The 24,141-nt window shown below is 42.2% G+C and overlaps 1 protein-coding gene across 1 annotated transcript in view; it reads right to left on the reverse strand.

Moving 5' to 3' along the window:
- Window positions 1–24,141, reverse strand: part of piezo2b (piezo-type mechanosensitive ion channel component 2b) — a 65,951-nt gene that overhangs the window by 3,612 nt on the left and 38,198 nt on the right. Inside the window, exons 19-48 of the mRNA XM_029524526.1 lie at window positions 21,994–22,154; window positions 20,908–21,084; window positions 20,654–20,779; window positions 20,003–20,203; window positions 19,714–19,918; window positions 19,260–19,361; window positions 18,814–18,979; window positions 15,829–16,072; window positions 15,411–15,528; window positions 14,706–14,862; window positions 14,168–14,257; window positions 12,947–13,065; window positions 12,669–12,737; window positions 11,394–11,497; window positions 10,862–10,960; window positions 9,972–10,092; window positions 9,783–9,860; window positions 9,318–9,484; window positions 8,823–9,016; window positions 7,687–7,860; window positions 6,308–6,895; window positions 5,290–5,548; window positions 4,727–4,906; window positions 3,499–3,799; window positions 3,128–3,260; window positions 2,413–2,560; window positions 2,110–2,321; window positions 1,552–1,710; window positions 891–1,038; window positions 344–532 (exon numbers count right to left, since the gene is read on the reverse strand). Of these exons, the coding sequence (XP_029380386.1) occupies window positions 344–532; window positions 891–1,038; window positions 1,552–1,710; window positions 2,110–2,321; window positions 2,413–2,560; window positions 3,128–3,260; window positions 3,499–3,799; window positions 4,727–4,906; window positions 5,290–5,548; window positions 6,308–6,895; window positions 7,687–7,860; window positions 8,823–9,016; window positions 9,318–9,484; window positions 9,783–9,860; window positions 9,972–10,092; window positions 10,862–10,960; window positions 11,394–11,497; window positions 12,669–12,737; window positions 12,947–13,065; window positions 14,168–14,257; window positions 14,706–14,862; window positions 15,411–15,528; window positions 15,829–16,072; window positions 18,814–18,979; window positions 19,260–19,361; window positions 19,714–19,918; window positions 20,003–20,203; window positions 20,654–20,779; window positions 20,908–21,084; window positions 21,994–22,154 (5,189 nt within the window). The remainder of the gene's footprint in view (window positions 1–343; window positions 533–890; window positions 1,039–1,551; window positions 1,711–2,109; window positions 2,322–2,412; window positions 2,561–3,127; window positions 3,261–3,498; window positions 3,800–4,726; window positions 4,907–5,289; window positions 5,549–6,307; window positions 6,896–7,686; window positions 7,861–8,822; window positions 9,017–9,317; window positions 9,485–9,782; window positions 9,861–9,971; window positions 10,093–10,861; window positions 10,961–11,393; window positions 11,498–12,668; window positions 12,738–12,946; window positions 13,066–14,167; window positions 14,258–14,705; window positions 14,863–15,410; window positions 15,529–15,828; window positions 16,073–18,813; window positions 18,980–19,259; window positions 19,362–19,713; window positions 19,919–20,002; window positions 20,204–20,653; window positions 20,780–20,907; window positions 21,085–21,993; window positions 22,155–24,141) is intronic.

The raw sequence follows: 24,141 nt of genomic DNA on the forward strand, positions 1-24,141 counted from the left end.
TAAAACAAGGTGGAAAAAAAATTATATGGCTATGAATTGTATGCTTGTTTCTTTTGTTTTGTTACCATAGAGATGTTTTCACTCGCGTACTTCACACACTAAAAAGATCTTGCAAAAGTCTGAGAAAATATTGCTTTATTTATCTGGTGTGGCTCTGATTCAAAGCCAACAGAAGCCAATAACCTGACCAAGAAGTTTCACTTCATGACTTTCAAGTGAAACCCTGAAAGAATGAGAGCAGAGGCAGGAACTGTTGTCTTGGCTTTGGGCTCTTGCTCTTTCTGTTTGGCGTTTTCTTATCGTGTCGCTATAAATGATCTGATAATTGAAACGGTGCCCACACCTGAAAGCCAGCCAGGGTGATTTCTAGCGACACATCCAGCGGTGGGTTGACAACTCCGGCAACGGATTTTACAAGTGACATGAAAAGCAGCGGGAACCAGACGATACAGATCAGCAGCACCACAATCATTCCTCCCATCCCGTACTTCACCACCTTCTTCTTCTTCTGGCCTCTTGGCTGAGGGTACCTCTGCAGAAGGGCGAGATAAAAGATGGTTACTGCCTTTACAGCACAGCGTTCCTGAAATAATCCAGCAGACCAAAGCGCCTTATTTACTGGAAAGAGGCAGAGAATAAAGACGTTTTTAAGAATATTTTGATCAACATGCTCTAAATCTTCTATCTTTGCTATTTAATTTATGGCTCCCTGAATTTTGCTTTCAGCTGATGCTGCTCAGATCAACTCTCCAAAAGTCACAAAGCAACCAACGCAAGCATGTGTGAGTTTTAGAATAAATGCTGTATGTTAAAAAAATAATCCAACATGACAGGCTTTGGCCCCGAACGGCATTCATTGCTCAGCAGGCTGATGCCACGATGAAAAACACCTTCTCAGACTCTCTCCAGCATTTGAGGATGAAGATGTGAGCGTAGATGTCCTCCACACAGATCCAGCTGGACAGAGACAGCGAGGTGTCGGTCCAAACCCAGTCCATCACAGCCCGCAGCTCGGTCAGAAACGGCACCAGGCGGAAACTGAAAACAGCAGCAATAAGGGGTGAGAACAACACTGGCAGCTTCCACATGATCCTTCAGTCCGTGCCAACAGATACTTGCTGAGATGCAAGTCAAATTTGACATACTTAAAAAAAAAAAAGTATTAATATTAATTTAAATAAATTAAGAATGATTCATTTTTTAATTCATTTTAAATATTTGCTGTTTTTAAATCAAAGTTGAACTCTGTCATGTTTTCATGGCCATTTTTATCATCTTTGTATCCTTTTACCTTTTTGTTCTACAGGTTCTCCAGTTTTAAAATCATTAGGTTCCTTAGATGTGTAAAAAAGAAATAACATATGGCATGAAATAGATACAAAATTAAAGATGTCCAACTGACATTTCCTTTAGCAAATATTTTCACATATTTTTGAGACAGAAGGCTTTTTAAGGATAATGCCATCTTTTGAGTAAAATGTCCTGAGATGACCGAGGCCTTGGACACGTTTGTCCAGCTGGAAACAATGATACTTTCCCAGCGTCACTCACCCTTGAAACAGGAAGAGGTTGACATAGTTGTAGCTCTTGGTGAGGAAGTTTCCCAGAACGCGGGTTGGATAACCGCAACGGATCTGATAAGCCGACAGCCCAAAGTAGATGCATTTGACAAAATACCACATCTGGGCGACCGTGTTCTCACTGAAACGTCTGCAGGGGGAGAGAAAACAGACACACGCTGCGTAAAAAATGGATAAATAATCAGCTCTTGTCTCTCTTTAGAACCACAAATGGGGTTTATAAACAACATAAAAAACTCCTCGGGGGTCTTAAAATTTTAGATGTTTTTTGAAACAAAGTGAACTAGAAAAGCTGAGTCAATGAAGTCTCTTAATGAACTAAGTTACTGAATTAAATTTTCAGTAAAGATTTTTGTAACATTGAAAAGCAGCTGATTCAGGCATTTAGTGATTTTGCTAAATGGACTAAGACAATGATTGATTATCAAAAATGGTGCCAATGATCAGCCAGCAGTTTTCTCTTTATATACTACACTTGATGATTTTAGATGAAAAGTTGAAAATGTTTCAGGAAAGATTAGCTTCTCACTTTTTTGTGACTCCTGGCAGGATAAAGAACATCCAGAAGTGGATCCCAAAGACCAGGATGACCTGGAAGATGACCTTGCCCATAACAGACTTTCTGAGGTAGAGAGCCCGGTCCACCACCATGGTCCCAAACTGGATCAGGACCATGACCAAGAAGGGTCCTGGGACCTGATCCTCCGACAGAGACGAGGTGATGTCTGCGGCTGAGTGTTTCTGCGACGAGAAAAGGTGAACACGTGAGACTAATTAAGATGTTGTTAATCAGAGGCATAATTCAACTCTGTTTAAATAGAAATAACCTTACACCGAACGCCCAGAATCCAAACACGATGATGATGAAGTCGACGGTGTCAGCGAGGAACATCAGCACGTAGACGTCGGTGACGGCACTGTAGTCCGGATGGATCAGGCTGTAGAAGAACTGCCTCATGGGAAGGTAGAGCTCCATGAACCTACGCAGGAGCACGAGTTCATGGTATCATGACACATCAGACTCAAAATGGAAATAAATCTTATGACTTTGTGTTGTTATTGTGTTGTCAAGCTAGTTTTCTGTAAAACTCCTTGTTTGTGTTGTCTGTGTTGTTTTGTGTTTTGGTTTTGCTTTTATAATGGATAACTGGGCATTTGTGCTGTGTGATTGTTGTTTGTGACTGAGTCAAGTATCATTTTAGTGCGTTTCAGTTGCAAGTTTTAGACGTAATATCTCAGAAACCACTTGTTTTACCGTGATTAAATTTAGAGCAATAACATTTTTGAATGGTTTGTGGCAGCACTTACAAAAATTACACTGACTGGCCTGACGGTAATGCTGTAATTAAAGATCTAAATTTAGACCTTTGAAAGGTTTTAGCTGGTGTATCCCTGATGTGATTTTCCACAGCGCACATCCTCCATTACTCATCCAGAATATCTGCTGAGCACGTTTCTCAACAGTGGCCTCTCGAAGTTACACACTGTCTTGCACAGCTGTCCAGCTTCAGAGACTAAAACCAAAAACTAACAAGTCTTCCTCGTACCGCTTTATGATGAAAGCTTTTCCTTTATAGAGTTGCTCTCTCAGCTTCTCCATTATCATCTCCTTGCGGGTCTTCTGCTGGACGCTGGCCTCGCTGCCATCTTTGTGGCTGCTGTTGTGGGAGTTGGTACTTCCTGTGGAAACAATTTACATATCAGGCTGCAAATGAACCGTGAGTCAATGATACAGCCCGACCTCATCCGAGGGTCGAGGATAGAGAACACAAGACGTTGTTGTAATTGTAAATAACTGTTGAAAAAGTTGTGATTATGCGTTTAGAGCTTTGTTTGAAGAACTGAGGTGTCAATTGCTGACTTCTGTCAGTCACTCTCATTTTTAGGGCAGCTGTAAAGGACAGAGAAGGGTCCTTGCCTCGCTTTGACCTTGCAGAGGAGTGAAGGGATCGGTGAGAAATGTGCGAGCCTCCACTGGAGCTCTTGCGACGCTGGAAGGTCTGCTGCTGTGGGACGTGCACCTGAACGTGTCCTGAATCTATGGAGGTCCCAAAGTTTGTGGACCTCAAGGAGTGAGTGGAGCTTCTGCCCTCACTGATCACAGAAGAGGAAGATTCCCTCTCGCTCCCATCCTTGTCCTTTCCCTCGTCCTCCGACTCGCTCTGACGAGCAGCCTCTTTCTTGTCTTTGGGGTCGTCCTCGTCCCACAGACCGTGACACTGGACATGAAGAGAAGACGCAGTGCTTTATGGCCAAGTCAGCTCATTTGGTCAAGATATTGCAGTTGCAAGTATAAAATTTCACAGCAAATCCCAAAAATGAAAAGTCAGAGCGTTTGTCCCACAAAGAGGAAACACTGCACTCCATTTTTTTTTTTCCATTTGCCGAGAAACCAGAAATGGATGGATAGAAATAACTCAATCTGAGTGGAGCAGGGACATACAAAGCTAAATCAGGCCAATACTTTAACAGTACTGATGATCATGACGATGAGCAGACGCAAAAGTAATTTGTTGCCACACAATTTAAAACAATATTTCAGTAGTTGGTCTTTCATTATGATCTAAATGTTGTTTCAGAGTCATTTTCTGTGTGGAATTGAGTTTATCAATAGATTATAGTGTTCAATTTAATAAAACGCTGTAGTAGATAATGTCTAAAGAGCAGTTTAGTGGCAGTAGGTGGGGTGTTAATCTGTCTCAATGCTTTACAACTGCACTGTAGCAAAAGTTACTCAAGCCGGAATAGTTTTGTATTTGTTGGGGACTATCTTCACTTTTGGTTTGAAACATAAATTGTGTTTTAGTGAGTCAGCAGGCTGGCGTGTCATCGACTCAAATAAACCCACAATACCTAAATTGACAGCTGTGGCGGTCTGATGTGTTTTTTAAAGATTTCTTGGCCATTTCAGTTCTGAGCTTTTCAAGTGGTAGATTTTAGAGATATACAAGAAAGACAAAGGAGAGAGAAAGAACAACATTAGCACATGATAGACACTTTGGCCACTCGGCAACCAGGACGCTCCTTATTGATGTGTTCAACTAGTGGACGTCAAACCTCAAATATGCTTACGATGGGTAAATTTGTTTACAATAAGAAAAGACTTGAATACAGACAGAGAGTCCAAATTGTGTGGTGGCGGGTACCTTCAGGATGGATCTGTGGAAGAAGAGAGCCAGTAACTGCACCAGGTCATAGTGAACATAACCGTCCTTCTTCTCCACACCGATGATGTTGGGAGGGTGATACGGTTTGTTCTTATCCATCTTGTTCTGGTTGAAGGGAAAAAAGCCAAACTGGAAGAAGTACTTGGTGACGATGGTGACCTGGAGGGGAAAATGACATCAGTGTCAGTGAAGCTTTCCGGACCACGGACCAAAATGAAGATTTACAGTGAAACCTGAGAGAAGTTGTCGTGTAAACATCAATAACACCAAATGCGATCTTACTGTAAGACTGTAATGCAATTATTGCTCAGTTTTCATGTTTTATGCTGATTCTGAATCTTGTACTCTGCGATCGCTATGGCACTATGTTGTCAAAAAGGGTTTACAGCATAATATATTGATGTTTAAAAACTGTGTTTAACTTAATGTCACACAACAGAATCTGGAGCTTACTTCCTACATAACACATCCACTACTTGAACAATATAATATACTGACTGAGAAGAGCACAAATCCAAGTTTAACTTGTTCTAAAACGGCACCTCAGTGTAGACAATGGCCGTCATCCAGTAGCGTTTGCTGGGTCTCGGCACAGAGAGCATGGCCCAAAGGAAGATGGTGATGGGGAGCACCAGTGTGGCGCAGGAGGCCGACACCATGTGGTTGATGATGATGACCAGGTAGCAAACCATTTCTGAGTGGGCCACCAGCATGTTGTAGAGGGCGTAGCAGAGCTGGAGCATCAGAGGCTGGCTTTGATAAAACTTGTCTGACTGGTCCAGCTCCTCGTCATAAAACATCCTGCACAGACAGAGTGTGACTGATTCTCTCTGACTCTATGATAAAGACAGGGCTTAAAGTAAGAATGAATCCTGAGCCTGATTTTTTTTTCCAGGGGGGTGTAATAGTAAACTATTTCATTCTAAATACCAAATGGGAAATAAATAACCAGCCCCTCTCTTCTATCCACTTATTCTAAGTCCTTTTTCTGTTGTTAGGACGTCTTCCCCTGGCTTCATCAACTTACTCTCCATCATCTCCAACAGTGACTTTGATGAATGCTGCGTCACGAAAACTCGGAACAGAGAATTCCACATTACAACTCGGAAATCTCCGATATCCTAGCGTTCACTCAACAGGTCAACTCGGAGGAAAAAAAAACTAAGTTTGGCATATTGCTATCGTTTGCTGGGCGCTGAAATATGTGCAGCAGCCATTCATGTTTGACAAAGAGCTCATTTTTTCCCAAGTTGTTATGCAGGTGCAGCATCACCTGCTGCTGGATCTCAACCGAGTTCTCCCAGAAACCCCCCACCCTACTTCTGATTGGCTGAGGTGGACAGGTGAGGTGTTTTTAATGTTGATCTTTTGTTAATCACAGTCCAACCTTTTTTGTTCATTTTGAAATAAATGAAATGATCTGCTAAAATGATCATGAACATAATTCAAATCAAAGGTCCAGATTTTTTTTTTTTTTTTTTTGGTGGCAATATGGTTGAAATCAGCTCATAAAACAGCCTTCAACAGAAACTTTGACGGTTTAGCTGGTTGTGGACTTACTTGTTGAGCAGCAGCTCGCTGGCGGTCAGTTCGGTGGTCATGGAGGGCAGCATGATGTCCGACCTGCTGTCTGAGGGGCTGTCAGAGGTCATGATCATACGTCTCTTCCTGTCCATGTCACTCTCGTCGTCGCTGACTTCCAGACGGTCGAAGCTGACCGCCTTGCTGTAGCTGGGAGGCACGTCGGCGTCAGATGTTTTGGAAGCGTCTGTGTCGGGGGTGTAGAGCAACCCTCCCGGCCCCTCCGTCTCCATGAAGTCCTGCTGTCCCCCCTGATCTTCGTCCTGGACAGGAGGAGCACACTCTGCCTCCTCCAGCCTGCAGGAGGGGCCCTCACCTGGGCCAAAAGAGTCCCATGGTGCCTCTTCTCTCTCCTCCGTCTCTTGCTCCTTTGGTACCTGTAGTGCCTCCTCCCCCTCCTTCTCCCCAGACTCTGGGTGACTCCACAGATCACCCTTGGCCCCCTGACTGTCATCCAGCTGTCTGGATTCCCAGGCGTCTTCGCCTTGGTCCTGCTCATCCTCCACCTCTTCTATGGTGTCTGTGGTGCCCTGTCTGGAGTACAGGGAGATGCACTGGGTTGGTTCACTGCAGGAGACAGAAACAACAGGGATCGTGTCAATCAGTTAAACTGCAGCTGGAAAAATCGGACGTCTGTAACACAATCTCAGTGTCCCAGTTTATACAGAATGAACAAAGAAAGAAGCTGCAATCTGCTTCCCTTCGGGTTTTATTTTTTATAATGTTCTAGTCCATGTTTATTAAAAGGACTTTATTTTTAACAACCCACTCGCACCCTACTCATGGATGAGGGCATATTGTTCCCTTTTAAAAGTTACTTACAGAGGACAATAAGTGTTCTTGTTCGCATTATTTTTCTTTGACACAGACGAAGCAGAATATAAATGTGTTCTACATTATTACATTGCCAGTCAACGTCATATCATGGGCCTCCACCCGTGGCTGACCACAGAGGAGAAAATTTGCTTGGGACTTTATTGTAAAAATGTTATTATAAACACTACATAGAGGTATCTACATTCAAGAGTTACCAAATAATACTCCCCGACATGTAAAAGGGAAGAAGTGACGTTTATATTTATCCTAGGCATCAATTTCTGAGGAGGAAGAAACGAAACGTTATATAACCACAGTTCATATCACAATTAATGGGTGAAAATCTTAAAATTAGAAAGAGGACATGCGTGTTCTTGGTTATTTACAGGATGCAGTAAAAAAAAAAAAAGGGGGGGGGGGGTGTTATGTAATGGTCATGCAATGATTCAGCTGAAGTTAGACATCAAAAGAAACAAACAGGAGTCAGGAGAAGCATGGATGTTAATCATGACGTGTGTAAAGGTGACGCAGAGGCCAGGCACCTGGATATGAAGCTGCTGGCGCTGTCCATTGATGAATTGGACAGGTCCAGGCCGGACATCTTATGCAGTTTGGGCCTGGGACGCTCGCTGGTTTTGGGAATGCACTCTGGCATCCCATCGAGGTCTTCCAGCGTGGATTGGCGAGAAAACAGCGTGGTGGCCTCAGTGAAGGCACTGAGAGGTGGTGAGAGTGACAGATGGAATGAGCGGCGGTGAGAAGGTTCATGGGATCGATGGAAGGCTTATTTTAAAGCAATGAAACTCATTTTAACATAAAAAATGAGCAGGGACATGAGCTCCCTGTTTACCATGAAACCAAGCAGAAAACCGAACACAGCAAAAAACTGCAAACTGCAAATGAGAGGACACTGACATCTTCCCCGTGACCACGTCAAGACCGCGAGGGGACGACACGCTTAAAGACCTGGAATAACTCTAACCTACTACATTGATGTGTTTATGGGATGCGTACGTTAGGTCCCATTCTGTGTGTGTGTGGTGAAGTTCCAACATCTGGATTCAGTCAAAGAATCTGGATTAAATGGCTCAATGTGATGATAAACACAAGATGGAGTTGAGCAACCTCGCTGCTGCTGTGTATCCCTCCAAAGATATATTTAGAATGTCTTTTGATCTAAATATTATTTATTCATGTATATTTTTCTCTTTTACTTTTTCTTGCACACAAATAGAAAGTGGGCTGTTACACACTTAGTGTCCCAGATAATCAATGCTACTTCCCCTTTTTCACCACAGTTCACACTGTCTGTAAATTCCTGATCCAGATTATGCTAAAATTTTACACACACACAAAAAAACAAATTAACTACGTCTAGATACTGCAAGACGTGAAAATTTAAAATGCTTTTAATGTATGTAAGTCACGTGGATGAACTGGCCCTCACCAACTGCCACTTGAAGAATATAAAGGGAGAGTGTCCATGTGAGAAACAAATATTAGTGTATTAGTAGTTAGTAGTTTTCACTTGAATCAGGAAACATTAAACAAAAGTGTGTTTTTTGGTTTTTATGTGAGAAGACGGAGAGGCAAACAGCTCAGAGAGGAACATGGTAAGAGGCCAGAATCTATTCCAAATATTCCTTTAGTCCGATGACCGCCATCAGGCCCTCTGTACCTGGATATACTGTCTCTGGAGGCTGTGGAGTCCTGGCTCTCCATGGGGTAGACCCGTCGCCTCCTTCGCACCCTGGAAGAGCTGTAGGCGGACTCGTCATCGCTCAGCTGGTCTAAACTGGCCTGCCTGGACATGTTGAGCCTCATGGCCTTCTGGTAGTAGACATGGATGCTCTCTCTGGACGGCACGTTCCCCTGGAGGAAGGAGCTCAGTTCATGACTTCCTGTTTATTTCTCTCACTTTTATTCAAGTGTGGCAACAGTAAAAACAGCAACCTTGAAGTACTTTGTCTTTTTCTGCGACTCTAGTATTGTTCTTCACCACATTTAAGAATTAATTCCACTACGTTTATTAGACAACTTCACAAAGTTTATTAGCAGATTCATATTAATAATCAAAAGTACAGCTCACGTTGAAGCTAAGTTGAAATAAAAGCACATGAGCATAACTTTCCTCCACCGTGTTTGAAGTGAAACATCAGGATGGGTCAGGTACCTTTTTGACCTCTCGCGTCAGCATGCAGCGCTCAATGCGCAGCACGGTGGAGATGTCGATGTATTCTCTGCACACGTCGTTCATCCACTTGGTGAAACTGTCCACCGTCGTCTGGAAGAGCACCCAGGTGAACTTAATGATGTTGAACACTCGTTTGATGATGTTGTCTGAGGGAGGGAAATTCATGCCGCATTGTCAATTTCTCAGCGTCAGCACCTTGCAACTTTTTGGCTCCAAACTGGGCTTTAAAAGGTAAAACATTAAATGTCCAAATTTCTCTGGATGGATCCATTTTTAAAAATTATAAGACTTTTAATCAGATTAGCTGATCTTCTTTTGGGAAAATATCAAGTCCCAAAACTACACCCTGAAACTGCATGTCAAAGAAATGAGAGTAATCAATGCGTTTCCTTCATCCTCTGTCAGCGTGTCCAGCATGTGCTTGTTTTTTGAGTAGAAGCTCACCTTGACCACTGCTGTGCTTGGTGTCCTCCTTCTCTTGCCCATCAGACAGTTCACCGACCTCTATGGCTACGTGACCTGCTGATGAACAGAGGAGATCCATCAAAGATATTTAACTACATCCTCAGTCATAACTTATATCAGCTTCTTTCAGGGTTGCCGTTTTTGTTTCTGTTTCTTGAACTTGCTCACCATCTTTATTACTTTTCTTGCGCCGAACTCCTTTGGTGTATTTCTTCCAAAATTTGCGTTTCTCTTTGCCCCGTGCCCTCAGAGCAGCTTTGGGGTCTGTGATCCAGGCGTGGTAAAGGAACTGGAGAACACGGGGAAGCAGTTGAGCATCGTTGAAAGGATGAATCACTGTGTTCTTGATTCTCTGAAAATAATTTCCTACTATCCAGGTGGATGACTGCTTCAGTTCAGGGATGGCACAGATATTAATCACTGCGTTATCTAATTATTCCTTTTTTGGTTTTACTTTTTTATAAGTTAGATAATTGGGTCATATTGGATTCACTTTTGGGCTTGATGGTGCATTCAGGCACTAATATTCCTAAATGAAGAAATGGCTGTTCAATAATGTCAGTTTCTCCTCTTGAGAGCTTTTTTTTTTTTTTTTTTTTTTTTTACATCTACAAGTTGTTTTTTACTGTGGACTGATGTATAACTGCACTAATTTGCAGGAAATCATTTCATTTTAAAACATATTACAACAACACAGTTATACAATTTCAGGCTGTAAAACCGATATGAAGCATTCACACGTATCACCAAGTGCTACTTCTGCCACTGCTTCAGTGACCATGATATAACCGAGAATCTGTCTGAGCAGCAGACCACAACAATAAGGACAGACACGAATAGGAAACACAATAACACATGTCCAAAACCTTTCAGATTAAAGACAGTTAGCCAATCGGAAGTAAATAAAAGATTTTAACATCAGATTTTTGGATTGTTAAGTCTCCTTTAGTAGGAATTAGTCATTAAAGCCGAGAAGCAGACGTGTGTGAGGTGATGTTAGCTGTTAGTGAGGCTGACGGGTGACACAGAAGGTTTGTGTTAGTTCTGGTGGTGAGTACCTTGCCTGCCTTCACTACATAGTGCAGAATAGTCTTAGGCAGCTTAATGATAGACCTGGGCAAAGCCAGGACAGCAGAGACAAACTTCCCGATAGCTCGCTACAGAGGGAACAGAGTGGGAGAGGATTAGTAGGAAACATTTCATATTGTTCGCAGCAGTGAAGGTCTGAGGTAATTCTGAACAGGAGCGGAGTTATTGGTCCAGGATACCATGCAAGTCAACAGACACAGCTTAATACATTATTAACAGCTTTACTCCTTTGATTCTTGTAAAAGACTAATTCAAAATAAGAACTCATTCAAAATCAGTCAGAAATTTTCAAACAAGAAAGGAAAAAAAAAAGAGAGTAAAATGGACAGAAGCATTAAAAAACGAATCAAATGTTAGCTGCCTGAACAAGCGTGATATTTTTTTTACACCTGTACTGTTCATTCATCTGGCAGGTGCAGCAACATGTTACCATTCAGTGCCTCATCGGCGATGAAAACAACCAGAGATACCTGTGACAAACCGATGTCACCCAGGAGTTACCTGAAACGCTGACTTCTTTGGGGGCTCCTCCTCTTTTTTCTCCTCTTCCTCTTCCTCCTCCTCACTGTCGGTTTCAAACAAGTAATAGTCTCCGCTTCTCACCACTGAGGGGCAGAGGGTTGTTACATTCAGTCAAACACAGGCTGCAAGTCAGTCGTGTTTTCACAGTGACAGAAACAAAAGGCACACTGAAGGCTCCCTGCTGAGGTAAAGGTGCAGGAAAATCCAACTATTCTGTTCTATCATATTAAATGAAATCTGCACACATAAAAAAAAAACACAGGGCCATGAAAGGATGAAACAGAAAACACAACACGCAACAATGTTAGTATGATTGTTGTAACTATGAGCACAAATCACAATGAAGGATTGCATTATCCAGGAGGCAGAGTCGCCTTAAGCTACTCGGCAGACTCCAGTGGTTAAGTGTTAGAAGCATTGGTATAGACAGGGCTGACTTATGTCCTTGAACAGAACCACAGTGGGTGGGAGGTGAGGGAGGATGCTGGGAAATGGAGATGAAACATCAAATGACAAAGAGATAAAAATGGAGAAATAATTTGAAAATGTCATGTGGGGATGGAGTACGATAAGAGACATGAGTTCAAACCAAACAGGCCGACCGCTGTATTGACTCAGAGAGATGCTGCTATTCCTGTATTTACCACAAAGTGACTGTAAAGGTCGTCTTTTAAATACGCTTGATCGTTGGCTCCTGTTGTTTGATTTTCTCCTTGGCAACACCTGTTTGGTGATCATGTCTGCAGGCAAAGAATGAACAAACGCTCCGTCCTTTATTCCAGTACTGACAATAAAGGTGAGTGGACTTCATATCTTTGCATGAAAACACCTTACAGCATGGTGATTCTCTACTGTGGGCCCTTTAGGACAGACTGTCGCTCATGTTTTAAACAGTGTCAACCGCCAACCTCCAGCCGTTAGTCATTTTCTCTTTCTACATCATCTCGTCGTGCCTATTTAAGGAAACCCAGATCTGCACTGATGCTGACACAGTGTAGATCATCTTAAAACTGAAGTGCCTCTCAGCGCACGCACACACACACACACACACTCTGTACAGTAATGAGACCTGCAGCTAACAAGGGCCCTTAAATAGAGACAGAAAATGACTAAAGTCTGGATGGAGAAGAGCTGCTTTACGTCTGTGCCTTCAGAGTCCAGGGGCAGTATGGGAATCTTCAGCGTTCTGGTCAAGGACACAAGGGCCGATCAGAGTGGAGGAAAAGAAATAAGAGGGTTGGGGGGTCAACCTACTGGAAGCATGGTCAACCCACGGCCTCCACCACTGCTTTTTTTTGGTCTTGGTTTTCGTTCGCTGTGCTCCTAAAATTTCACAAATACATCAGTGCAACATGTCATAAGAAAATCAGTTTCTTCCACATTTTGTACTGCACGAAGCTGCTATTTTAGCTCAAATACCAGTGAAAAGACTTTTTTTTTTTTTTTTTTTTTTGGCTACACAACATGACTGCATTCTATTATTGATTACACAAACTTTTTTCCACCATATTGACTGCACAGGTTCATCCTACCATCGTCATCGTCCTCGGGCTGGACGAGGGTCTGTCCTTCACCGGACTCCTGTGCCAGGCTCAGCATCTTCTCCTTGCCCCTCTTAAACTTTTGCTGCCTCACTTTAATGCGCTCCATCCTGATTAGATCAGAGAGACGGTGAAGAGACGCGAAGTATCGACACGGAGGAACATCACCGACGGCCTAACAGACTAACCATAAACATCTCCAGGCCTCGTATGGAAATTAGTGAATGTTATGTAACAGCAGAGTGCTCATTAAAGCGGGTGAGTGGATATTATCAGAGCTCATGAGTAACTCCTGAGGAAAGTGTAAGTGGTTGAAAAACATTGACTTTATGTGGTGCGATATACTGAGAGGAGACGCCCAGGAAACAATAAAGACCGAGCCAGACGCAGCTTTTAAACCAGTGACCAGCGACGCTCACGTTTTGTGAATCACATCTTCTCACTCAGCGACTAAATGAAATCAAATGAGACTCATCCGGCGCTGAAATGGACAAAGCCATCGCTCCACGCTGTATTTCGTGTAAACCTGAGGGATACTATATTTCTCTAACTGTAAACCAATCACAACTACTTAATATTTGCAATAATACCCATTTAGAAAATTCTATGAGAGTAAACATATTTTTTTTAATCACATATTTTTGTGTAAGTAAAGTGGACAAACATCTTAAAATCAAATTCAAATAACTGATTAAAAAAATATACGTTCATGTAAAAATGCATAACTTTTAAAAAAGGGCTATTTGAAATTATTTTCCGCCATAAATATAAACTGACTTCTTGATGACAGTCACATGGCCGTCCACGTATTTACAACATAAGATATTACAACACGCCCTTTGAGCGGCGCCTCGGCTTCAGTGGCTCGCTGTTGGAAAGTGGCAGGCCAGGCTGGGGCCTGCTGGTTAGCACGAGAGACGAGTTCATATCTGTGTTGCTATCTGCCTCTGGAGACTTTCCCCTTCTTAGTGGGTAGAAATCAAGTTTGATGCTCATCTGACAATATTTCTTCAAGACTGGTGCACAATCCCAACGTTAGCGATAGCAAATCTGAAAAATAAACGTCGAAATCTCTGACAAGAATCCATTAAATTTATACTCTATATATAAAGCTTTCCTTAGTATTGCGCGCTGCACACACAAACCAAACCCACAGCGTCACACAACATGAAGCATGTTTAGGGTGCTGATTAAAAATGCGTAAAGTCTCACTGTCTTTTTAGCTGCTCCACAGATTTGCGCTCCTCCTCCAGTCGGGCCCTCACTGCCTTCACAATAGTGGCCTGGAAAAGCTCAGCTCCTCTGAAACACACAGACACACATCAGCAACCCAACAAATATGTGTAGGTCTGATTGACTTTAGCTGTTACTGAGCAAAAACAATAAATTCTGTGGCAGACACCTTAAATGTGCGTAACAGACTCTCTGTCGAAGCACTACATCATAATTCACATGCTGTTTTGCTTTCTGATTTATTCGTGCTAAATCCTGATAGCTCTGCAGGATCACAGGAGTTTCCACATGAATCTAATTCATAGACCTTTTCCACAAATTACTTTTTGAGTTATAGCAAGAAAACCACAGGTGGAACTAATGACATGAATGAATCAAGCACATCACACGCACAACTAATATTCTAGTTACACACAAATATAAACTGCTAAAATATTTCCAGGAATAGTTTCCTGCTTCACTAGAAGGGGTCTGAATGCGGCGGCGAGGAGTGTGTCTGCACAGAGCAGCAGTGTACCTGGATGCAAGTATCTGTGATGCTCTGATATCAGCCACCACATGGAGGAAGTAGTAGCTCATGAAGACTCGCCTCTGCAGCAGCAGGAAGGCGAAGCAGATGCTGTCCCAGATGATCCCGGCCTCGTTCCTGGGCAGCTCGCACTGCTGATCTATGGCTGGCACCGGACATGGTCACACTTAGTGTCTAAATTAATGACTTCGCAGCACAACAAATTCATTAGTAGTTGGAAAATAACCAATAACCTGCAATGTGATTAGCAGGTGCGTACAGGTCATCTCTTTGAAAGTAAGCAGCAGTGCCAGGGACGCAAAAATATTAAAAGTTATAGTTGACTGAAAAACATTAAAAGTGAGTGTGAACTCCGCAGACTAATTTTCAGAGAACCTGCTGCTTCACACAGTGTTCCGGCTGATCTTTTTTTTCTTATCACTGTAAATGAGTTTCCTGCTGGGATTAGTATGAAAACCGCACTGAATTAAATTGGCCAGACAGAGGAAAAATAAGCACGGATGTAGGGCTAATGTCTACTTGATAGGAAATGCTCTCGGACGCACAATCTGCTACTGCAGATCTGGGCACAAATTGTAGTAAAAACAAGGATTTCTCATGTTGTATCCACAGATTAAAGAAAATTGAATAATTAAAAACAGCAGCAATGATGACAACTGTACAACAAAAATGTCATATGTCGAGGTCACTCACGCAGCTTCTCCTGGGATGTTGTGATGTTATAGTCTTTAATGGTGCAGGCCAAACTGAACAACTGGATTAACCAGCACTGATTCTCCACCAGGGAGCTGATGTAACCACAAGCCAAGAGCTGTGGACAGAAAAAAACAACAACAACCATTTATCACGCCCCAGATATGCAATCGTTTCATTTAACACATAAATGAAATTAAAAATAGGAAAATTTTAGGTAAAACACAGGATAGTAATAATTTAGCTGAGAATAAATTATGAATTATCTTTGATGGCACACACAGTGTGAGCTGTATCTCTGTGAACAGAGAGGTTTATAGTAAATTCATCTTTCTTCCTCAAACCACACAGTCATACAACAGCTGAAAAGCGAATGCAGCCGATCAGTTCCTCCTCATGAAGGATTTCATCTACTCACAGACAAAATATTCTTCATGGTGATAACAAAGATGTTGTAGGCAATCAGAAAGTCCCAGTAGCGCAGGATCCTCTTGATTGGCTTCAGTAACAGGTCTCCACCAAAGAGCAGGAAGTAGAAGCAGGCCACCAGGTATCCCATGCAGAAGACGCTGATGCGTGTGGTTCCCGTGATGAAGATGATGGTGAGCACGAACCAGAACAGGTAACTGAACATGATGACCTTCAGCATGTCCAGGTAGGACCTGGGGGTCAAAGGTGAGGAGAGCCAGGTTAGCAGTTCATAAACAGCTGCACATATTATCAGAGGGTTCATTGGAAAACAGTGATAGTGCATAAAAAGAAAAAGCAGCTTGTCAACATCGAGCAGGGCTGAGTTTTGAAGTCCTTACAATAATGAAATCATTTAATTGGAAAATATAAAGATTTATTGACCTGTAAGTGCAGCCTTGTGTAAAGCACTTATTATTATCATTATCATTATTTATTTCATGAACGCCCTAACCCTTCCCCATCCTTTTTTCCATTTAAATTGAAATGTCTGTTATGTCAATTTAAGTTAACATCAAGTGATTATTTTAAATGCCAGTGGGCTGTTGAGTTTCCTAATGCAACAGCACCACAAGCTACCCAATGAAATTAAAATATACAGCTTTTTCTTCTTCTCTAAAGCACTTGATGACAACAGAACTCGGGGAGAGCTGAGCATACGCTATTTACTGATGAAAAGTCAGAAAAAGCCAGAAGATGAAATCTGAGATAAGACATTTTGTTAATATTGTTGTTTCAAGGCATAATAAAAATACTCAAATCTCACTTAAACCTTTGAGACCGATCCATATTTAGATCATGATTCTGCCAAATGTGCCATTAATGTTTATATCGCTGTGTAACATTTCTGCTTTGCATTACGCTGCACTGCAGAGACAGAAAAATGGTTTATTTATACTATACGGCCGGACATGAGTGCGTGTACGAATTTCCTAATAAGAGTTCATGCTAACTACATAATTTAAGTCAAAACATTTCAGCTCATTTTGCTGGTGTACGTATAATCTGCCCATCAGTCACACTTAGTGTATCACTTAGCGTCAGGGCACCGGTAAGAGGCGAATCGATGAATGGGAACCAGAGCTGAAACCTGATTCCTGTCACTCAGCACAGGTACACATTGTCCTGTGAGTGTTTCCAACATGCTAAAAACATGCGTATGGATTGTGCGTGATCACGTGGCAGAGCGTCGGTGTGATGGTGAAAGCAGAGGAAGCAGCCTGCATTAATTGGATGGACCACAACAACAGCTGTTGAGGAAGCAGCTCTGATGAAGTGGGGTTTGGATCGGACAACGCGTTGATGGGCCGAAATAGCTGAGTGAGAGTCCTTCATCAGGGGGAGAAAATACCTTTTCCATACTTAAAAGCTATTTATTGAGTTAGAGTACAGGGCAAAAGCGTCTGAGTCGCGGAGTGACGGACAGAGTGTTTTTGTGGATTATGGATTTCTCCCCCACCCCGTATCCGTAATTCGATCCGGGAGGGAAACGATGGAATAAGTGCAGAGTTGCTGTGGCGTGGACAGACGGGCTGTGCAGCTCTCTTTCTCTCGATTCGGGCTTGTTGATGGACACAGAGTGCGTTAATAAAAGACTTGTCCACTTTGCGCATCAAAACAGTGGAATGTGAAGAGCACATAATCAATGACTGCGGACAGGTCAGGATGCTCTTGCTGTCTTTCTGACTCGCTCTTTTATTTCCCCGCCTCTAAAACCACGCGTTCATTCCTTTTTAATGTGCAAAGTCAGTGAGCCGCTCTGGATTCAAACGGTGGCGCTCCGCCAAAAATTCTGAATAATGTATGCAGCAGGTATTCAATAACATCTCTCACGAAGCTACTGACATGAGCTAATGTCATCTGTCAGTTTTTTCTCACCTTTATTTATCCAGGATAAAAGATTTGCTGAGTGCGTGTGTTCTTGTTCTGCACCACCCCTCCTAAGATTTCCACAGTTACGCTGTTTGCAGCCAAGTGCAACAACAGCTTTCTCCTCAGCTGGCCTCGGAGCAGCTACACTGGCTACACATGGCTGCAAAGTGCTGCTGCAGTTGTAGAGAATGATACCTATTCACGTTTTCACTGGAAATCTACCCGGCAAGTTGGTTTGCTAACGAGGAGGCGCTGTCACACTCAGAGAGAAGTGTTAATGAAAGACATTCTAATAGAGCAAAATGATAAAAGTAAAACTAAGAGATGAACTTTTTCTGATGCCTGTTTTGGGAGAAAGCTATTCTAAGGAGATATGTATTCAAACTTGACACTATGTTGGATTAAGATTCTTCACATTATGATAACAAGAATAAGAAGAATAGTCAATTAATACAATCAAGCCAACTGTCCATTTAAAAGCAAAAAAGTATAAAAAAAAAAAAAAGAATGAATCATACACATCAAACACACCCACAAGGACAAACTTCAGAGTAACTCTATGACTTTTTACACTCCCACATCACGTTTTAATAAACCAGTGAAGATATTTGACTCTGAAAACATCATGAAGAGCTTTAAGTTTTCATTAACGTCGCAGATCTTCAGGTTTATTTCCAAACCAAAGCTTATTTTAGCTGTCTGGTTATTTTCTAGCTCGACATCTGGATGCAACATACATTTGAACTGTGTTAATAGCTATGCCTGTTTTGAATACGTCTCAGTTTTGGCTTTATTGTAGCCATCTAACATCATTAAGCATCAATTTCAGCCGGCTACTTCACTTCCTCTGTGCGCTGTCGTTCCCGGTGTTAATGCTGCTTCAGTCGGGCTCCAGTGGCACCAAAACTATGACAGCTGTTTCAAGTAAAATCTAATTGAAGAGTGGAAATACAAGTATGGGATCCATTTCCCTGTTCTGTCCTAATAGAAATGAGGAGGCCGTGCTTGCAGGGCTTCCTGGTGCAGCGTGAATGTGGCGTAATGTCAGCGTCAGCTGTTGTACCTGCAGTGGATGAAGTCCGGGACGGGGTTGTGGACGCTGAAGGACGCTGCGTCCAGGTCTCTGCAGATCTCCACGTTGTCTCCGGCCATGAGGCGAACCGCCGCCTTGTTCTCATCATCGAACACTTGCCTCTGAAGCGAGGCACACAGCAGAAGCATGAAGTCATCTAGAAAAGAGCAAGACAGATTTCCATTGTCATTCTTATATAAGGATAAATTCCTCAGTATGTATTTCGCCCAGACCAGCGTTGTTTATGATAAATAGCCAGATAAAAGCTATTTTTCTTCTTGCCTGTGAAGATGAGCTAAGTTATGTGCTTGTACTTTACTTTTAAGCTATTAAAAGTTATTTTCAAGATTACACAAAGAAAAAATGTTCATAGCAAATGAAACTTGATGCAGATTGAAAACGTCCCTCCGACGTTCAGACTAATCTAAGATACCTACAGATGAGGAAAGAGGTGCTGGGTGTGGTGCGGAAATCTGGAACATAGAGCCACTTGACAACATTGGAGTCTGTAGTAGAGTATGGAAACCTCCAGGGATAGTCTGAAATGATAATGTGCCCCATCATCATTAGACACACACAACGTTCAAATGTCAGGATGGATGGAAACAATAAAAAGAGAGAGATGTTAAGACCGGCAGTTTTGACCTTTAAACAGCACAAAGTGTTGTATCAGTCAATATTTGTATCATTTTAAATGAAAAACTACGTGGATGGGACAAATGATTGGACAAAACAAGCAATCTGAAGAGGACATCTTGGTCTTTGGTGTTTAGGAAATTCTGATGAGCGATTTTAAATGCTGCTCTATAGAGAAAATAATCGCTCAGTTCGATTGATAAGGGAAATATCATCTGAACTGACGTGATATTCATTTTCCTGCGACTGTCTGACCTTGACAGGCTGCAGGTGGGATCCCGATGCAGATGAAGTACTGGAAGGTCAGCATGCAGGCCAGGAAGCAGCAGTACTTGGGCCAGATCTCAGCGATGGCTTTCCTCCTTCGTCTGTACATGACGGCTATCAAGGCGAAGGCGTGAAGCATGGCGTAAAAATCCATGCGCTGCCCGATGACGTTGACTCCCATCAGCAGGCACGTCTGCAGCAAGCGCAAGGAAGAATGAGCGCATGCAGAGATCGAGATCTTACTTTTTAAGAGACCACCTCTTCAAGCAGTCCCCACCTCAAGTCCGAACTTGTAGAAGAAATAGTTGATGAAATATTTGATGAAGCTGATGATGCCGATGTCCAGGTGCTGCCGCGTGATGTCATGGAAGATGATGCGGGCGGCGGGAGGCAGCAGCTTGTTCCTCAGTCTGAAGTACTGCTGATGGCGGTAGATGGTCACCTCGAACGCCAGGATGGCCAACATCAGGAGGTTGTTCTGCACAGACAGCGACAGATAGAAGATATTACGCTGTGAGATGTTTGTTTCTTCTGTTGAACGAACATACTGAGAGTCAGAAAGCCTCAAACATACATCATCATTTATGGTGCAGTGAGGCTTAATTACCAGTTTCACCGAATGAGTACGATGTTGATAGTAGAGAGCAAAAAGTGAGAAAGAAATGAATGTACAATACACGCATGCTGAAAAATGTAGGGCATGTGTAAAATGTGATGAAATATATTCAACGGCAGCGTACTGCACAGTTACAGTTCCTTGGACATGACATTATTGAAATGTTATCAAATAAAAACAGAACATTTTAAATTTGAATGTGAAATAAATCTTCGATGTTTACTCTGTTCAGAGTTGGTTCAAGTCAGCATTAGCTTTGTGAGAAATTAGTGATGGGAGTGTGTGCTGCTGAAGGACGACGGCCGTCCTCACCCTCACGTAGCCCAGCAGGTCATTGGACTTTTTCAGGCCCACCCAGTTGGCCGGATCCACGGGTCCCTTATACAGCTCAGACTGGGCCTTCAAGTCGGCAATCTCCTGGTCTGAGTAGCCGCCCGGCTGTGGACATAAATAATAAGTGTGGTCGGCTCTGAGCGAATGTAGGTTTTAGACAATCTGCTCACTAATTAAAACGTCTTCAGCACTTAATAAATGGGGGGTTGGGAATGTTTCCTGATTATATTCACCACAGAGCAGTTCTTGGCGTAGGACGGCGGATTGATGGACTTCAGCTGGTACAACATTTTGCATACGATGATGACACACGTCCACACGGTGCAAACACTGGAGGCATGGGGCCGATACTGGCTGTAGGGCAGCGCAAAGGCCCAGGACGCCAGGAACACATAGTTGAATAAAGACACCTGAAACAGGAGATAATAAAGGTGATGAGGCCCGAAAGCCTCTTTCCATTCAAACGCATTCATCCTGCCGCTACAGATTTATTCATTATTCATTATTAAGAAATTAAAATAATTAGTTATTTCATTTCTCATTATTTTTCATTTAAAAGCACAATCAAATGCCATGTGTGAGTCATTTCAATAAAAAGTGGTGTGGTGTGAGACGAAAACCAAAAACACAGCAAAGTTCATATAAAACAGGAGGTCAAGAGCTATAAATAAAATGTTATTACATCCATTTAAATCTATAAAAGTAAATATCAATACAATCCAAATGCCCCGAGGGAAAGAAAACTGCAACTTTACAAGCACTAAATGTGGAAAAAAGTTTTATTCGGTTTACATAACTTTAGATTATCATTTAACGGGCGTGTGGTGAGTCAGAAAATCCTGGTTTCCTATCCTGTTGGTTCAAGTTTGACCAGACAGTAAAAACACTTGATATCAAAGTGATGAATCCCACTTTGACACAAAATTCCTCACTTTCAAGGCGCACGGAAAAGGAAGAGGCTTCTTTAAGGGTCAAGACCCTGCAGCAGTTTTGGTTTAGGAAAAATTTCAATCATTTTCATTTTCTGAGCATTTTCAGGTAAAACAAAAGCTAAATGCTGCAAGAACGCTGGTTTATTTAGAAAGTTTGGATTCAGGGAGAAGGGCCCTCTTTTTCAGTATTCAGTAGTTTATGGGATTCATTTTAATATGAAGTAAAAATTCAGGGCCAGGAAACGGAACAGCTGCCAGACCGCGTTACCGCCTCCGAGGACGAGTACAGCTGACGAGCCAAAGCTCAGGCAAGACAGGTGGACGCTGTCGGTGCACCGAGTGGGTTGGGTCACATTTGTTTCTCGGGAATAATCCCACATTTCATACCTCTTTGACAGAGACCAGAACAATGTAGCAGGACACAATTTTGATGATGTGGATCTCCAGCAACCACCAGATGAACAGCTGCAGTTTGTGGAAATACTCCAGGAACTTGAGGAAGAGCACGGTCAGACGGTCGACCACCAGGTGCCACTTATTCTTCAAATCTGAAGAGGGAGAGACACAAACCAGAGACACTCTAAATGGAAAAGAAAGCAAGTGTGAGAAGGTGAAAATGGAAATTGTTTCACGTCGCAACTACAGCAGCATATCCTGAATTTAAACACCATTAACCAGCTGCTGGCATTTTGCTCAGGTGTCCTCTAATTCACCAACTCAAGCTGAAACAAATGAATCTCACTTTAAGTCGGCATTTTTTATTTATTTAATTTATCATACAACGTGTGAAGAGAGTGTACCCATTTTAATTGGCTTCCAAAGTGATGACTTTTTTCCCTTTTATTCTTTCACTATGGAAGGTTTGGCAAATTACTTTGAGTCTTCAGTCACATAGTGCCATTAACTGCATGAGTTGTTTTCTCGCTGTCAATAAATCTCACAAAAATACAAAAAAGGCTTAAATTATGTTAAGCTGCAGCCTGCAAATCTTATTCTTCCAAGCCATAGACTTCTATTATTGTGCAAACAGCATCAAAAATGCATGCATGAGCCACAACATAGCACTAGGTGACACGTTCCTTCATCACTAATTCATGTAGTTTGCTGTAGTTTACTTTATTATGCCAGACATATTCCACCATCCTGCTGCAATAAACCCATTACCATTAATCCATGGCTGAAAATTCATCTTCAGGTTTAGAAAAAGTGCCTGGAAAGCAAATCCAAGCAGTGAAAATGTGAATTAGGGAGGAAATGTGGTGTTTACTTTGTGTTTTAAAAGAAGCAGCGTGTGACCATCTGCATTTTAGTGAGAGAAAGAGAAATTATAGTACTGTATGTATATCACTCCAAAGCTTAAGTGCCCGAAAACGAAGACTTCATATCTGGTTTTATATTCTCACAAAGGATATATAAACTCCAGCCACATTTTGGTGGAATATTATCTAAGATTTTAATACAGGCCTCATTGTTTGGATAAGAGACGTTCAGAGCTAATAGCAGCTCATTATTGACTGGGACACTTTGCAGGGTTGTGGTTTATCACCTATTTTATTTTCAGTGTATATAAACAACATTTTAATTTAAGACCAGTGTGACCGTCTGTGTAAATATGCTAATGGTGCAGCTTTAGTCGGCGTTGGCTGAGAGATGGAACGGGTGCGAGTGAGCGCCCGAGCTATGCGCCGTGTCACAACGAAAAAACTGCAGATAAATCTCACTGAACCCAAAAATGTGCAATACAACGGATTTTTACAGCTCTGTTTGGGATGATTAATGGGCGGCTGGTGAGCGTTCAGGCTGCAGACTGACTTTCTTCAAGCTTCGCCCTTTAAAGGTTATATGCAACATATGTCTTGTGAGCAGACTGAAGAGCTGCAGAGGAAGCACGTCGCCACACTCAGGACTCAGGCTGCTCTGTATGTACACCACGGTACATTTGAAACATGTCCAGCAGTGTGAGAACACAGAAAGAGGTCACATTTGGCTCTGAAGTATTTAAATGTAAAGTCCAGATCGGCACCTCAGCAGTAATTTTATATTTATTCAAAATATGAATTCATTTCTGTTTATTTATCTGATGTTATGATTCAAACACTACTCAATATACATATCACTCACAGCGCAGCACTGTGGTGCAGTGGTTGGCACTGTCGCCTCACAGCAAGAAGGTTACAGGTTTGAACCCTCTGGCAGGTTAAATAGTGTTTCTAAACACTTCCTGGAGATAGACCAGCAAACTGCATCGTCACACTACAAATAACTACAAATATATTGATTTCTACTTAAGACATCAAAAGTAAAAGCACTCTACTGCAGAAAATTGTGGCGAGTGGGACCAGAACGAAAGCACAGTTATGGATAAGGCGCCCTGCGACGACATCCTTTGAGCGATGAGTCAATTATTTGGCTCACAGTCAGTTAATTAACAATTTTCCTAAAGGTGTGATCGTTTACCTCGTTCTAAAAGTACATACATTTAATTAAAAACTGGATTTTCGTATTTTTCTCTTTCATATCATCAAGTGATTTTCC

The sequence above is a fragment of the Echeneis naucrates genome, chromosome 17, assembly GCF_900963305.1.
Source record: "Echeneis naucrates chromosome 17, fEcheNa1.1, whole genome shotgun sequence".
Classification (NCBI taxonomy): domain Eukaryota; kingdom Metazoa; phylum Chordata; class Actinopteri; order Carangiformes; family Echeneidae; genus Echeneis; species Echeneis naucrates.